We start from the raw sequence: 15,861 nt of genomic DNA, 5'->3' as shown, positions 1-15,861 counted from the left end.
GAACCCGATTTTTAATGATTTTTAATTAAAAGCAACCAAGATTGTTGTTGTATTTTTAAACTTTATCGATTATTATTAATGTTTTCTGCAACAGAACTAGTAGAAAGAGAAGAGAAATGAATCAAACACAATTAGTATTACTACTTGCAATTGTAGCATACTTTTCCACCACTGTAACATTACTTGATGCTTATCTACTAGAAGAGGAAATTGAAGTGTATTATGTCGAAGGTAGGGTAGACTGACCATTTTTGTTATTGATCACTTTTTGTCATCATGCTAACTCTCTCTCATCTCTCTTTCTTTTTCTCTCACTTTTAGCACCTTTATTAAAGAGTCAATTTGGTGATTTATTGGCAAATATCAATGCTTTTCACTCTGGTGTACTCTTTTATACATTGTACGTTCACCAATCAAACCAAGTGATTTACACAAAAAGTTAATGCTTTCTTTTCCTCTTTTTCTAGAACAACTGAAGAATATTATACTGTAGATTTCATTGCATATCCTGGTATTTTACCAACATTCTTCCCAACCATCTACAATGACACTGCCAACAACTTTATCGACATTATTTGGAATTCAAGTGGATTGGTTCAATTCGTTCCAAGCTATAATCAAACCTATTGGACTAAATCTAACCTTACAATGACCATTACTGGAGCTATTTTTGAACAATATTCATGTTGGGTTCCTTATTATAATGAAACTTACAAGTAACTATATATAATTAAGAATAATTCAATTCATATATTTATTTTATTATTTATTTAATTTAGTTATTATAATTTATTTGATGTTAAAGATGAACAATCAAATCAATTATACATTCCAAGTTCAATTTGTAATGATTTTGTATGGCAATCATTCCAAACTCTCTATGATTTGGGAGGTGAAGTTGTAACTACAGTTGACCCACCAAGGGATTTTGCTACCTTGTTTGTAGATGCTGAACCTATTTTTGTTGAATATCCACAAGAACCAGATAATTGGGCACAAATTACCAACTTTTATATCAATTTGGTTGGATTGTCACATAATCAGACAGCCGACGAATTACTCGAACACATCATCACACTTTTTAATGGCCAATTCTTCCTCTATATTGGTGGAAACTATTACAACATGTCACTTTCGGCAGCACCACTCTTTGAATATGTTCCAGCAGCACTTCCATCTGGTGAAAGACACTCTGAAAATGTTAGATATGCTATCAATTGTTTGCCATCTGAAACCTCGCAAGACGGTGGTATCGGTGGTGGTTGGATCTTTATTATCATCCTTGTTTGTGGTGCCACTGCTTACCTCTTGACAGGTAGTCTTTTCAATTTCTTAAATAATGGTAAACGTGGAACCGATTGTATTCCAAACAAAGATTCGTGGAGTCATTTTGGTGAACTTGTACAAGATGGAATTAAATTCATCAAAGGAAAGATTGCCTATACTGCTATTTCTACTTCTTATTCTTCAATTGAATAATCAAATCAAATCAAATCAAATCAAAAACAATAAAACCTCCTTCCCCCCTTCCCCCAATTATTGATTCTATCCATTCGGAATTAACTTGTTCCTATTTCGCGTATTATTTTTTTAAGGGTATTTTTAGTTTTTATTAATATAACAATGGTTGTGTGTTGAGATGATAAAAGTTGATTCAAAAGTACTATAGTGGTAATCCATTTTGGGTATTGCCAAAGGAATTAACTTGTTCCTATTTCGCGTATTTTTTGGTCCACTCCTTGGCTGTCTTATTGAAAGCGTTTCTGTCTGTTTTGAATTGTTGAGCAATATCGGCTTCGAGGGGGTTATCTGGATTTGGTTCAGTCAACAAAGCACGAATGGTGACGAGAACGTCTTGAATCTTTAATTGCGGTGACCAGTTTTGTGACAAGAGCTCTGAACAAACAGAACCATCAGATTTAATATTTGGATGATAGATTTTTGTTGTGAATTTCAAAGCAGGTGGCTTGAATGGATAATCATTTGGAATATCCAAATCAATTTCAAAAGTTCCCTTTTCAAATGGTGATCCTTCCTAAAAAAAAAATAGAAATAGAAATAGAAATAGAAATAGAAATAGAAAAAAAAAAAGTAGTGTGGTATGAGTAAATCAAGTAATTAAATATTGGTGGTTTTTTTTTTTTCAAAACTAGTTATTCCTCTCTCTTTCTTTCTTTGTCGATACATACTGGTCCAATAACGGTAGCTTTCCACTTGTGTAAGTTGTCTCCTACGACTGATGCTGACATCCATCCTTGTGGTGTCTTTAAAAGGTCTTGATATTCCTGTTTTATTGTGAAAAATAAAAAGAGTAAGCGATTTTGTCTAAAAATAACTTTTTTTTGTTGTATTTAATCCCTCCTATCATATCATATCTTCTATATAGATCTATCTATGTTGTTCTTCTCTTTCTCTCTATCTCTCTTCACGTTTGTGTGAATAGTAGTTGTAGTAGTGAGAGAGAGTCTCATGTGTTATCATTGATTTTTACCTTTTGAAGTCTTCTGCTTGCTGTTGATGGGACTGACATTGTATGATATTATTTGTTTTTGTTGGGTACTATACAAAGGATATAATGTTATACTATAAGAAGAAAAGAAGAAGAAAAGAATTGAAAATGATAAACTAAAATTTCAAACACTCACTTCACACCTGGACTATAAATTTAATTTAATTTTTTTTTTTTTTTCATCATGAGAAAGAAAGAAGTACGAGTATCATTCTGGATTTAGTGTGAGTAAAAACTTCGTTGAAACTCTTTCGAGATCTTTGGAATTGACTACGTAGGTTTCTACTTTCATCTATATAGTTTTATTAAAAATGAATGAACTTCTAAAAGAAACTTATAATAATATTCAAGAGGAGAAGAAGAAGAAGTCTTCTTAAACTCACCAACATAAAGAAGAAATTGGTGAGGGGGTTAGATTATTCTTTGTATGTATATTAATAAAATGAACAACCCAGAGCTCGAACACGCCGTGAGACATCCTAACAACAAACAATTTTACATGCCTAGTCAATTTTAAAGTGGTTCAAGTTGTTAATAGAAATTAATTTGAATGTTTCAGGATGTGTTGTTGTTTTGTCCTATATCGAGTTTACTTTGTGTTCTCTACCACCACACAAGATGAAGAATTTAAAAAACACTAACAAAGGCTGCTTGGACACACTTCTCGATTTGGTGACTAAATCAGGCAGCATCATATGGCACTGTGAGTTTTGAAATACAAAAATTTGATGTCACACTTTGGTTTGTTTGTAATTTGGTTTGGAGTGCCACCCCTCAGAATCTAATTATTTGTAAAACTTATTTCTCTCTATGGTCTTCTTTATTTTTATCCAATTTAGTATCTATCATATTGAAGTTTGTAGACTGTCCATCTTATGGAAACCAATAAATAGGTCCACTTTTTGGATGACATTCAAATCAAATCAAATCATCTACTCTTTTTTATCTCTAACATCGATAACAACAAATAAATATGAAACAAATCATTGTTTTAGCTATTATTGTATTACTTGGTATGGTTGCTTGTATTCAAGCAGAGGTATGTAGATCATTTCAATTGAAACCAAGTCTTTAAAAAGATGAACCAACACCTTTTTGTTTTTTTCTCAATCTTTTATTCTTTCTAGGATGCTTACTTTGCCTTTAGAACACATGGATCAACTCATGACTTTGTTTTCAAGTTGACCGATGTCAAAAAGATTGAACATGCTAGAAAGCTTTTGAGGGATGATGACCTTCAAGAAGTCCATGTCATGGGAAGAATCAGAAAGACTCAAAAAGACTATAATCCACATTACTCTTACCATCTCGACCCAGATACCATTACCTTTTTCAGCATGGCCATTGAAGTATGTGATGCTACTCTTCAATACACTGAGGAATATCTCGATGAAGCTTGTGGTGCTTTCCTTCCAGGTTGTTTCTTCTGCCCATGGTCATCTAAATTGACCAGAGAAGTTAAACCATAAATAAATAATCAAATAAATAAATAAATAAATCATTTGATTTTAAAATAAAAACACTCTATTGAATATTTCATTTATTCAAGTAAGAAGCTCAAAATGTTTTCTTTTCATGAGTTTATTGGGTTCTTGAAGACTATTTAATTATTATCGAAAGAATGATATTGAATGGAATCGGCTTTGTTTCCAGTGATATTATTTAAAATAAATTCCTTGTCTCTAGGATGATGAGTTGATATGCATTCAATATTGATGGTTTATTCCAAACATTAGATTCTCCAAACAACATGTTTAATACCCTCCGTTACGGAGTGTACTTTGATGTCTAAAGGTAAAATGATTCTTGATTGACACATTGATGAGGAGGGGTTTCAATACATACAGATCGATCTTATCCTTTAAAATAAAACTCAATATGGTCATCATTTTGATTGAAAACCCAAAATCAATTGAACCACCCCTTTTATTTTCTGTAGATAGGTGTGGTGTTTCAATTGATTTTGTAACTTGGTCTCTGTCAATGATTTATATAAAGAGAGTCTATAATGGGTTAAAATTGTAGATTGTCCATCTTATGGAAACCAATAAATAGGTCCACTTTTTGGATGACATTCAAATCAAATCAAATCATCTACTCTTTTTTTTTTACCTATCTGTCTCTAACAACAAATAAATATGAAACAAATCATTATTTTAGCTATTATTGTATTACTTGGTATGGTTGCTTGTATTCAAGCAGAGGTATGTAGATCATTTCAATTGAAACCACAAGTCTTTAAAAAGATGAACCAACACCTTTTTGTTTTTTTCTCCATCTTTTATTCTTTCTAGGATGCTTACTTTGCCTTTAGAACACATAGATCAACTCTTGACTTTGTTTTCAAGTTGACCGATGTTAAAAAGATTGAACATGCCAGAAAGCTTTTAAGCGATAATGACCTTCAAGAAGTCCATGTCATGGGAAGAATCAGAAAGACTCAAAAAGACTATAATCCCCATTACTCTTACCATCTCGAACCAGATACCATTACCTTTTTCAGCATGGCCATTGAAGTATGTGATGCTACCCTTCAATACACTGAGGAACATCTCGATGAAGCTTGTGGCGCTTTCCTTCCAGGTTGTTTCTTCTGTCCATGGTCATCTAAATTGACTAGAGAAGTTAAACTATAAATAAATAAATAAATAAACAGTTTTTTATTATTTATAAAATATATTCTGATGAGGATGAAATGACATTATTATTATTATTATTATTATTATTATTATTATTATTATTATTATTATTATTATTATTATTATTATTATTTGATAATTGTAAAAGTCTAATTTGTAGACTATTCATTTCATTCAATAGTTGATTAAACTCTTCTCTAGTTAGATTAATATTTCCATTATTATTGTTATTGTTATTGCCATTTAAAATATGATCCAATTCTGTTTTACCAACATCTTGAGCTCCATCGTTGACATTGATTGGGTAGATATCATCAAATTCAAATATCATATAATTATTTACCAATTCCAAAAGTTGGGAGAGATCACTATACTTTTTACTATTTTCATCATTGTTGTCTCCACTGCCACCACTACCACTACTACTATTACTTGTATTTAGTACATTAGCTCCAAGTTGACAATGTTTCTTTTCTTTTGTTCTTTTTGTTTTTAAAGTATCTTTGGCCGAAAGGTAAGCACCCTCGATCACAAAGATAAAGATATTTAAAATAACAACAACAAATAGAGTGATAAAAGAGTAAAGATAAACTTTACTAATGAATGGATAGGGATATGATGTTTCCAATTTTTGAAAGGTTGCATGAATATCATCACCATTTAATAGTGAAAATAGTGTTTCACATGTTTGATTTAAATCTGCAAACTATTTGAAAAAAAAAGAGATAAGATATTAATATCAATAAATATATATATTGTATTGTAATTGTCTAGATTTAAATAATTAATACATACTTCATCACTATACTCTGAGAATAAAGATACACCACATAGAACATACCCAAAACCAATGGGTAGACAAGATAGAATAAATCTACTACAACGAAGGAATGATCTTTCCATTGACAGTATCAGAGTATATAGTCGATCATTAAAACTAAGATACTTTAATAGATTGATTGATGTAATGAGTGACCCAAATCCAATAAATATACGATACGTATCTGTAGATATAATTCCAGGTGGTTCTGATAAACACATAGAGGTGGCTACTATAATCCAAATGTTTGCACATATATTTGACATGTTCCAAAGTCCAATAAATTCCAATTTAATCGATGCAGGAACATCAATCCATCCTCCTTTAAATGGTGTATTCTTTAAATATGATAATGGAATTCTATTAAATTGTTTTTTTGTTTTCTATAAATAGAATAGGTATTTTAGTAAATTAATAGGGTCATTTTTTTGTTTTGTTTTGTTTCATACAAAGAATAAACTAATATTAATAAATAATCTTTTTAAACCCAAACATAAAGAAGCAATGGCCAAAGTAAATAATAGAATATCCAAAACTTTAAAAACTATTATATTTGAATTATAACCATCGATTGAAGGAATTGGTCTAACTACACCCATAACTTGACCTCCATGTGAACCAAAATCAAATGTTATCTAGAAGAGACATGTAAGTTTATAGATATTAATAAAGTATAAAGATCTTCCAACCAATCCAAATAATATATAAACTTACATAGATATTCCAAATAAAAGAAACTTTACCAAACATTGAATAGGCTTGATTCTTGTAAGAGAATTGACATTCTGCACTTTTGATGTTATAGACTACATCTTTGACGTCAGAATGATTAAATGGTCCCAAAGGAGCTTGATCAGTGAGTTGATAAAAAGATTGAAGTTGTGAAGATGGGGAAGGTGTATTAAAATAGTTGATATTTAATCTAATTGGTTTGATTAGATTTGTATTGTTTAGGTTTAGAAAATCATATTTATCAATTGATTGACTTGGGAATGAGTAGTACTAAAGAAGCACAAACAAATAAAGTTAATATATTGGTTAGTGAATAAAAAGGAGATACATGAGCATTGGATAAAGTGTACATACAGTGTGAACGGTTCTATTCAACAATTTAGTAAAGTCATCAATCTTGTATACTGTCTCTCTTGACGTAAACACCTCTGACAATGTACTTATTGTATTTCTTCGATAAGATGTGAATGCTGCATGTATCAATAATGCCTGTGTTGTGATTACTATTAAAATAGTACAATGTAGTATAATCTTGAATGGTATTCTACAAAGCGTACATAATAATAAATGTTAATATTTGATTTTGAAAATATTAATAATAATTAAAATTTGATGGTCCATACTTTTTATAAAACCAAAGTTTGGCAAATGGAGAAAGAGTTAGAAACTCCTTATCATTCATTGTTCCATTGTTACTTTTTTCATTATCATCAATATGACTTTGATTATTTGAATGAATAGGAATCATTATTTACTATTATTATTTAAATATCTATATAATATTCTTTCAATTTATTCTCTATCTATTTTTTTATTCTTTTGTTGTTAGTATTTTTTTTTGTTATTTATGAATTAATTTATTTCAATTAAACAAGAAAGAAAGAAAGAAAGATAGATAGATTGAATTCGTATGGGTTGATAGATAAACGAATAAAATCCAACACCCCCCCCCCCCACATCATAACAAACATTATTATTAGGATTGTTTGTCCAAATTTATTCCAACCACTTTTTTTTTCCCCCAATCAGAATAAACAATAATGATAGTTTAGTTTTCTTTGACTTGAGAATATAAACAAAGTTATTTATTGAATATGTATTTCATTTTGTTTTTATCAAATGGTTTGAAGAATGAATTAATTAATGAACAAATCATTAATGATTCATTTTTAAGGAATTAAAATGATATACAAATTGGTTGGTATGGGCAGTGTCGAAAATTTGTAAACTGTTGTCGTTATCTCTCAGTTGTCACTGATCAGATCTAATAGTTTTCAAAACTATGCACTGCAGTGTGTGCTATCAACACTTCCACTTGGTGAAACTCTATATATCCGGTTTTGGACACTGATCGATGGTCAGGTTTCCAAACACCCTAGGGTGTGTTTGGTGATCTGACACCTCTTTAATGCAAAAAAAAACAAACCACACTTTTTCTGCTTGCTTAGTAATATTAACTACACCCCTTTTTTTGTGACTTGGTTTCAATCAATGATTGATTTATATAGAGTCTATAAGGTTAAAATTGTAAGCTGTCCATTGAACGGAAACCAATAAATAGGTTAGGTCCACTTTTTGGATGATCATTCAAATCAAATCAAATCATCATCTACTCTTTTAATTATCTATCTCTAACTAACAACAAACAAACAACAACAAATAAATATGAAACAAATCATTATTTTAGCTATTATTGTATTACTTGGCATGGTTGCTTGCATTCAAGCAGAGGTATGTAGAAATTACTAAAATAATTTCGATATCATTTTCATTATTATTGGTGCCCATTAAAAGTTGAAGAAATATTTACCAACACCTCCTTCCTTTCTTTCTTTTTTTTGAACAGGATGCCTACTAACTCATGGATCATACCATGAATTTGTTTTCAAGTTGACCGATGTCAAAAAGATTGAACATGCTAGAAAGCTTTTGAGGGATGGTGACCTTCAAGAAGTCCATGTCATGGGAAGAATCAGAAAAACTCAAAAAGAATATAATCCACATTACTCTTTCCATCTCGACCCAGATACCATTACCTTTTTCGATATGGCCATTGAAGTATGTGATGCTACTCTTCAATACACTGAGGAATATCTCGATGAAGCTTGTGGCCCTTTCCTTCCAGGTTGTTTCTTCTGTCCATGGACATCCGTATTGACCAGAGAAGTCAAACCATAAATAAATAAATAAATAAATAAACATCAATTAATCATTAAATAAATACACCAACAATGGTACCTTTAAAAAATAAAACTGTATTTAAATTTTAATCTATAAAATATATAAAATAAATTTTTTAGAAAAGATACGATCTTTTCGGAAGAATTAAAACTAATATATGTATTGACAGACTATCTATATCCGTATTTTTCTCTATTATGTATTTAAATTTACAAAGTGGTAGGTAATATTGAAAAAAAACAATCCTAAAAAATAAACAAATACCTATTTTATCAATTATTGATTGGTTTGGTTAGAACCATTTCTTTTTTGAGGGAGATTATCTATCCTATTATTCTATTTGAGAAGCCACACTTGGGAGGGAGAGGGGGATATTTTTCTTATTGGAATCGTTGCCAATTATGATTGTAACAATTTTTTTAAAAAACAATGTGGGTGTTATCCCAGGTGTTATGGTGAGCACATTTCTATGATGCAACAAAATGTTAACTATTTCTATAGAACCGATAACGTATTATCAACTTGCGTCATATATATTTACATGTTCATAGTAAGTGTTGTGCACGCATCCCTAATGATACAATAAACTGTTGCCATGGGGTATAAATAACCCCATCCTCATACCATTAAATAAATAACCAAGTTTACAAATTTGATCAATAAATATTATTATTATTAGTATTCTCAAACATATCATTATTATTATTTTTAATTAACAACAAACATACAAATGAAACAAATATGTATTTTAGAAATTATTGTAGTATTGCTAGGCACAGTTACATTTATCCATGCACAAGTATTTATAAAATTATCCTTTCTATTGTTTTTTTTTCCAATTCATTCATGTTCAATAAGCCTCCCATCTCTTTCTTTTTCTTTTTGTCTTTTTAGGCATACTTTTCCTTTACTACCAATCCATCCGAACCCGAATTTGTGTTCCAGTTAAACAATAATAATCAAATCAATAAGGTCAGAAGTATTTTAAAAGGTGAGGGCGGACCCAACGTTCATGTGAAGGGAAGATTCAAAGCTGGAAGAAAAGACTATAATCCAAACTACTCTTTCTACTTCCTTTTAAAAGAAATAGAACAACAGCCTAAAAGAAGAAGAATTTCAAAATAAATCTTTTAAAGATTGAAATTAATGGTCATCGATCCAATCCTCTTTAATAAAAAATACCAGTCAACCATATTAATATTATATTCGGATCCATTATTACTAGTATCCATCATCTATCTTTTATTGTTTTTTTTTTTTTTTTTTCAAAAAGGTGAAGTCTTCAATTTCGATTCGAATACATTCTGTGAAAGTTTACCTTTTTGTTACAAAGGGGCGTCTTTCTTGAGCAAACCCAACCCACCAAACATCTATCCACCCCACGCCACTTCATTTAAACACACACACACACACAATTGTCGACGTCCGGACACCAGTAACAAACATCAGTAGTAGAATTAATAAAGTGTATTAACAAATAAAAGTAGTAGTCGCGTCAAAGTAGTAAAAGAGTACAAGTACACACCGATTCAATTGAAGATGGACTGCTTCAAGAATGATTCCGACTATGCTCTTTTAGGGTCAATGGTGAAATCATATCTACAAAGAAGATCATTTCAGAATATTCGTATGTAGCTAATACTAGATGAAGGAGAAGAAGAGCAGCTGGCTTGCTATTTATATCTCTCTCTCTTATAATATTCTAACACCACATTCCTTCCTTCTTGTCGCAATATATACAAACACAAACAGGAAAGAGTAATGAATTACAAAGAAAAGAAGTATTCAAAGAGATTTATACGACCGAGAGGTTCTACAAAGATCAACTACTATCAATCATTGAAATATTCCTAAAACCAATGATGTTATTGACAAAGGAAGGTTCATCAAAAGATAAAGAAGCTTCAAAAGAAAAGGATTATTCCTCTTCCTCTGCGTCATCTTTATCATCACTGTCATTATCCAACTCCAACAACAATGAAAATAGTATTGGAAGTAGCGGCGGCAACGGATCAAACAGTAACAGTGGATTCATCAATAATAATTACAATAATAATAATAATAATGGAGCGAATAATAGTAGTTTAAATCCACTACATCTTAAAGACAAAGATAATAGTATAGGTGGAGGAAACAATAATAATAATAATGGTAGTGGTAGTAGTAATAATAATAATATTAATTGGGGTATAACAGAGAATCAGATACATGCAATATTTTCACATATTGAAAGTATTTATAATCTTTCGAGTATGTTGTTTGATCGAATTGAAACACGATACAAAGAGTCTAGTGAGAATATTGGTGATATCTTTATAGATATGGCTCCATTCTTTAAAGTATACAAATCATTCTCTGAAAACTATCCAACATCGATCGAGACACTCAAGAATCTCAAACAATCCAACACACATGTCTCCAACTGGCTCAAACAACGTGAAAAAGATCCACGTTGTCGATCACTCGATTTGGCATCACTGTTGATTGCACCGATTCAGAGAATGCCACGATACATCCTCTTACTCGAAGCACTCTACAAAGTGACACCACCACATCATCCCGATTGGAAACGATGTTCAACTGCATCCAATATATTAAAATCCGTAGTACAAGTTGTAAACGATGGTATTCACGAAGATATTAATAGAAGGAAATTAATTCAATTACAATCTGTTTTTGATCTACATTCAAAACTTGGTTTTGGTGCTTTATCAAATCAAGTAAGTTAAAAAAAAAAAATAGATACAAGTATAGTTGACTCATATCTATATATATTTGATTTATTTTTTTAGAATATAGTTGAACCACATCGAAAATTAATTAAAGAAGGAAAATTACAAAAGAAATCAATGAGAGATCAAAAGATCCAAAGTAGATTGGTGTATCTGTGCAATGATCTATTTATAACCATTACACCTCTCCCAAAACCAATTCAAGCTGCTTCTATTAACAAAGTAGATAAAATCATTCCATTGGTTACTGCTTCCATTATCTTTGATTCTGAAGATGGTAAATACAAAACGACAAATTAATTATTTATTTGTTTATTATCATCCTCAATACTAACCATACTTTGTCCACTTTTAGATTTATCATTTTATTTAATTAGTCCTATTAAAAGTCACCAATTCATTTGTGAAAGTGCAAAAGCAAGAGCTCAATGGTTATTAGATATACAAACAACCATTTTAAATCTAATTGAATCAAATCCATTATTAAGACGTATGTAAAAGAAGAATAATAAGAAGAAGAAGAAGAAGAAGAAGAAATAAAAATTATATGTCAAAGTGGTTATTAATATTTTCTTTTTCTATTTCTCTAGAACAAAGAGATCAATGGAGTATTATACATCAAAATGGTAAATGGAAAGCAGTTTCTGAAATTCCAAAAACAACACCTGAACAAGAAAGTAATGTTGGACATTCAATCGAGAGTTTTCATCATGAACCTCTTATTAAAAATAATACCTATCTCTTAAACAATGATGGAAAACTATTACAACAACAACAACACCACCGTTCCTCTCCTTCACAGAGTTCACCAAGCAAAGCAATCAACCTCTCTGGAAAATCCAAACAACAACAACATCACAGCGAAGGGTCACCACCAATTGGCAGTAAATCACCCATTGAAAAGGACTGGGTACACGGCAACAAACACCACCAAAGCAGAAATTTGGAAAAGGCATCATCTGCCTTTTTAATGTCACCAAGATCCTCACCTCTAATAATGATGAGTGGTCCATTAAAACAACATTTAGATTCTGATGATGATGATTAATAGTAAAAGTAGATAGATAATACTTTTATTATTATTAATACTATTACCCATCGATCATTTTGTATAATTATGCTATTATTATTTAAAACAATATATTTATTACCCTTATAACAACCAAAAATAACAAACTAAATAAATTAAAAAAAAAAAGTGTAATATTATTTATTATTTATTAAATACAAGTAATATCTATTAATATTTAATATTTTGGTTTTAGATTGGTGGGAATAATTAAATATTAAAAATAATTAAAAGGCTTGATTGATCATATTATATTGGAAATGTTTGCAACAAAAAAATTGTATGTAGTGTCTATTAATCTTCCACAGATAAATGTTTATGACTAAATATTGAGTGGCCACAAAATCTACAATTTGTGATGGAGTTATCTTGTTGTTTTACTCCAAAATTGATTCACTCACAGTGAATACATCCTAATGGGAGACAGGCCCCTGGTAAATTTAAAAGTGAAGCCGATATATTTTCCTTTATATCATTTGAGCTCTGAGTTGTTACTGCATTTGAATATTGGTGAACATATTGAATTATCTGTTCAAGTTCGCTTTGTATGATAAGATTTACATGTGAATAAATTTTTTTCCTCAAGTAAAGGAATCGAAAAACACTTTTCACGGTGGTATCCAAGTTTGATGATTCTGGAATATAGTCCCAAGTCGGTGCAGGTAATGAATCATAGAAAGAATAGTCTTCGTCTGTTTTTGGCAACTTGGATTGTGGAGTTTTGGTTGATCCATCAGAACTAGATGTTGAGTGAATCGAGTTGGCTGGAGAGCCATAGAAGGCTACGGGCGGAGAGAACCCCGCCCTCAAGTTGTCTTAACTTTTCAATCATCATTGGGGACATTTTCTTTCTACATAGATACTTTAAAATATCTGTACAAATGTGGTTAATATGAAAATTATAATTATTGGAGGCAAGTAGATTTCACAAACCTTCGTCTGTCTAAAGAATTAGATGGTTAGAAACATTAGATACTTTAGATAATTTAGATACTTTGCTGTAATTGTGTGATATTAATAGATACCATTTGTTGAGGAGGGGGGTCCTTTTTGAATCTATTTAAATCATTAAATAAGGCGGTACCATATTTGGGAGAGTATTCCTTAAACATGGTTTCTGTCCACTCTGACAGTTGCTCTCCATCAGGTAAAGGGTTTTCATTGTATTCAAAATCAAATACAGCCTTCAAACTGTAACCTTTCCTGAATTGTTCTTGCCAAGAATAGACATCTACAAAATTCCAATCCTTTGGCTCTAAAATTTGAAATGGTTAAAAAAAGAATGTTTACAATGCGAATGAACAAACCTTTATCCTTCCAGCTATCGGTATCCATTACTTGTGTTTAGATTGAAATATATAAATAAAGATTTGTAAAGATAACCAAACAAAGTAAGAGAACAATAAACTTGAAACAAAAATAAAGAATGAGTTTAAATCATGAAGAACAAATAAAAAAAATTTTAAATTGTTTTTTTATCAATAATATTTTTTTTACTATTGCCCATCATTTTTGTATAATTAATATTACAACAAACCAAACAACCTATAGAATTATTTAAAAAAAGTGTAATATGATTTATTTATTATTTATTATATACAAGTAAATTAATTAATTTAATTTAATTAATCATCTCCTCCTCCTTTACCCTCTTCTTCTTCTTCTTCTTCTTCTTCCTCTTGTAAATCAATATCTATTTTTTAAAATGGAAATAATTCAATAATTATTAATAAACAATAGTAATAGTTCATCTATTTGAATAATACAAACCCAATGAATTTTGAGGAGCTTCTAATATAGAATTTAAAATTTGTACGACTGATTGTAATTTCTCTACGTTTGCGTTTGATATTAATACATTGGCTGTTGTACCACCAGACATTCTCAATTCCAGTGTACATTTTCCTTGATTGACCATACCAGAGTATATCTTTGATAGAGATTCTTCAATCTTGAATACGTGTTGACCTACGACCATACATATCTGCAGAGTGTTTGGATCTCTCTTTAATATGAATCCTTTTGTATTTGGTTTTGTTGATTTACGTTGCTGTTGTAAGAAATCTACTACTGTATTACATTCAACTTCAATTGCCATTTCTTTTATAAATATATTTGTTGTTGGCAACTAAACACCTGAAAAATACTACATTGACTCTTGTTTCGATAAAGACAGAAAACGAATCACTCGCGAACTAGAAATATTTGGCGGGAATCAAAGATTCATAAATATATTTATGAATCCCAAGATGAGTATATATAATTTACAAGATCGAAGCAGAAAGACAAACAAACAAAAAAAAAAAATCACTACGAACCAAGATAATAAACAGATATCTGGATAAGGACATGTGATATATACTGGTGGTGGGTGTTTAAACTATGATTTACGAATGTCTCTTATTCTATAGAATCTATAAATCATCTGATCTAGACTGCTAATGTACTGGCTGTTCCTGCTACTATCCAGTCGAAAAAATAAATAATCTAAATATGTCGCTACTATGTTGTTGGGAGTTATTTATATTATGTGTTGCATTTAGGATTTATTATCTTAATCCTTCTTGACGATCTTTTGCTCCTTTGGCTTTGAGACCTTCTTTTCAACTTCAGAGAGTTGGATTTGGATGGAGGATGGGCTGCACATGAATGGGTTGATACGACCGTGAGCTCTGTAGGTTCTTCTTCTTTGCTTTTGGGCTCTTTGGACAGAGATGGCAGAGACCTTGAGTTGATCAACGTCGAGACCCTTGACAGTGGCGTTGGCAATAGCGTTTTCGAGGAGGGAGAGAACGTGCTCAACGGACTTCTTTGGCCATCTACCTTGGGAGGTACCGTGGTTCTTGGCTTGTGGGGTACGACCGATACCATAGTTGAATCTACGGAATGGGATACAATCACGGTGACGGAGAACGTTGATCAAGTATTGCTTGGCTCTGAGGGTGAACATACCCTTGATGGCCATGGCAGTCTCACGGGTGTTCTTGAAGTGAACACGGAGATCATCACCACGGGACTTGGCAACCTTCTCTGGGTTTTGTGGGGCGGCAAAGTGTGATGGTTTAGTCATTTCTGTAGAAAGTAAGTAATGAGACGAACGAAAGATTAGATGAAAGATGATGTACGTAAGGAGAGAGTAACGATCGGTTAGTTTGACTGTATCTGTGTAGTTGGGTGGG

The 15,861-nt window shown here is 31.1% G+C and overlaps 11 protein-coding genes across 11 annotated transcripts; 6 read left to right on the top strand and 5 right to left on the bottom strand.

The window, feature by feature from the left end:
* Positions 1-116: 116 nt before the first annotated feature.
* DFA_03903 (uncharacterized protein) lies at positions 117-1,479 on the top strand (the record flags this gene model as incomplete). Its single annotated transcript, XM_004366256.1, has 4 exons — positions 117-231; positions 322-400; positions 468-716; positions 780-1,479. 4 exons carry the CDS (start codon positions 117-119, stop codon positions 1,477-1,479), a joined length of 1,143 nt encoding a protein of 380 aa, XP_004366313.1.
* A 232-nt stretch (positions 1,480-1,711) lies between these two features.
* Positions 1,712-2,530, bottom strand: ubcB (ubiquitin-conjugating enzyme E2; the record flags this gene model as incomplete). Its single annotated transcript, XM_004366255.1, has 3 exons — positions 1,712-2,035; positions 2,190-2,285; positions 2,492-2,530. The coding sequence occupies 3 exons, from the start codon at positions 2,528-2,530 to the stop codon at positions 1,712-1,714; spliced, it is 459 nt and encodes a 152-aa protein (XP_004366312.1).
* Positions 2,531-3,482: 952 nt separating this feature from the next.
* On the top strand, positions 3,483-3,978 carry DFA_03901 (uncharacterized protein; the record flags this gene model as incomplete). The annotated part of the gene is made up of 2 exons (XM_004366254.1): positions 3,483-3,548; positions 3,637-3,978. The coding sequence occupies 2 exons, from the start codon at positions 3,483-3,485 to the stop codon at positions 3,976-3,978; spliced, it is 408 nt and encodes a 135-aa protein (XP_004366311.1).
* A 669-nt stretch (positions 3,979-4,647) lies between these two features.
* Positions 4,648-5,125, top strand: DFA_03900 (uncharacterized protein; the record flags this gene model as incomplete). The annotated part of the gene is made up of 3 exons (XM_004366253.1): positions 4,648-4,713; positions 4,804-5,025; positions 5,093-5,125. The coding sequence occupies 3 exons, from the start codon at positions 4,648-4,650 to the stop codon at positions 5,123-5,125; spliced, it is 321 nt and encodes a 106-aa protein (XP_004366310.1).
* A 51-nt stretch (positions 5,126-5,176) lies between these two features.
* DFA_03899 (uncharacterized protein) lies at positions 5,177-7,448 on the bottom strand (the record flags this gene model as incomplete). The annotated part of the gene is made up of 6 exons (XM_004366252.1): positions 5,177-5,854; positions 5,944-6,351; positions 6,418-6,603; positions 6,683-6,970; positions 7,055-7,244; positions 7,324-7,448. 6 exons carry the CDS (start codon positions 7,446-7,448, stop codon positions 5,177-5,179), a joined length of 1,875 nt encoding a protein of 624 aa, XP_004366309.1.
* A 917-nt stretch (positions 7,449-8,365) lies between these two features.
* Positions 8,366-8,878, top strand: DFA_03898 (uncharacterized protein; the record flags this gene model as incomplete). The annotated part of the gene is made up of 2 exons (XM_004366251.1): positions 8,366-8,431; positions 8,591-8,878. 2 exons carry the CDS (start codon positions 8,366-8,368, stop codon positions 8,876-8,878), a joined length of 354 nt encoding a protein of 117 aa, XP_004366308.1.
* Positions 8,879-8,931: 53 nt separating this feature from the next.
* On the top strand, positions 8,932-10,006 carry DFA_03897 (uncharacterized protein; the record flags this gene model as incomplete). Its single annotated transcript, XM_004366250.1, has 4 exons — positions 8,932-8,955; positions 9,001-9,104; positions 9,383-9,431; positions 9,776-10,006. The coding sequence occupies 4 exons, from the start codon at positions 8,932-8,934 to the stop codon at positions 10,004-10,006; spliced, it is 408 nt and encodes a 135-aa protein (XP_004366307.1).
* A 414-nt stretch (positions 10,007-10,420) lies between these two features.
* gxcR (pleckstrin domain-containing protein) lies at positions 10,421-12,661 on the top strand (the record flags this gene model as incomplete). Its single annotated transcript, XM_004366249.1, has 5 exons — positions 10,421-10,508; positions 10,634-11,601; positions 11,674-11,890; positions 11,969-12,103; positions 12,204-12,661. The coding sequence occupies 5 exons, from the start codon at positions 10,421-10,423 to the stop codon at positions 12,659-12,661; spliced, it is 1,866 nt and encodes a 621-aa protein (XP_004366306.1).
* Positions 12,662-12,833: 172 nt separating this feature from the next.
* Positions 12,834-14,017, bottom strand: DFA_03895 (uncharacterized protein; the record flags this gene model as incomplete). The annotated part of the gene is made up of 4 exons (XM_004366248.1): positions 12,834-12,850; positions 13,093-13,487; positions 13,814-13,937; positions 13,990-14,017. 4 exons carry the CDS (start codon positions 14,015-14,017, stop codon positions 12,834-12,836), a joined length of 564 nt encoding a protein of 187 aa, XP_004366305.1.
* A 290-nt stretch (positions 14,018-14,307) lies between these two features.
* Positions 14,308-14,780, bottom strand: DFA_03894 (uncharacterized protein; the record flags this gene model as incomplete). The annotated part of the gene is made up of 2 exons (XM_004366247.1): positions 14,308-14,375; positions 14,453-14,780. The coding sequence occupies 2 exons, from the start codon at positions 14,778-14,780 to the stop codon at positions 14,308-14,310; spliced, it is 396 nt and encodes a 131-aa protein (XP_004366304.1).
* Positions 14,781-15,236: 456 nt separating this feature from the next.
* On the bottom strand, positions 15,237-15,752 carry rpl17 (S60 ribosomal protein L17; the record flags this gene model as incomplete). Its single annotated transcript, XM_004366246.1, has 1 exon — positions 15,237-15,752. One exon carries the CDS (start codon positions 15,750-15,752, stop codon positions 15,237-15,239), a length of 516 nt encoding a protein of 171 aa, XP_004366303.1.
* Between the last annotated feature and the right edge of the window lie 109 nt (positions 15,753-15,861).

This window comes from Cavenderia fasciculata (assembly GCF_000203815.1).
Source record: "Cavenderia fasciculata unplaced genomic scaffold Scf_Dfasci-G-b-285a01.f1-5, whole genome shotgun sequence".
Taxonomy (NCBI): domain Eukaryota; phylum Evosea; class Eumycetozoa; order Acytosteliales; family Cavenderiaceae; genus Cavenderia; species Cavenderia fasciculata.
Note: the sequence above shows the minus strand (reverse complement) of the source record. Positions and strands in the feature narration are given on the sequence as shown.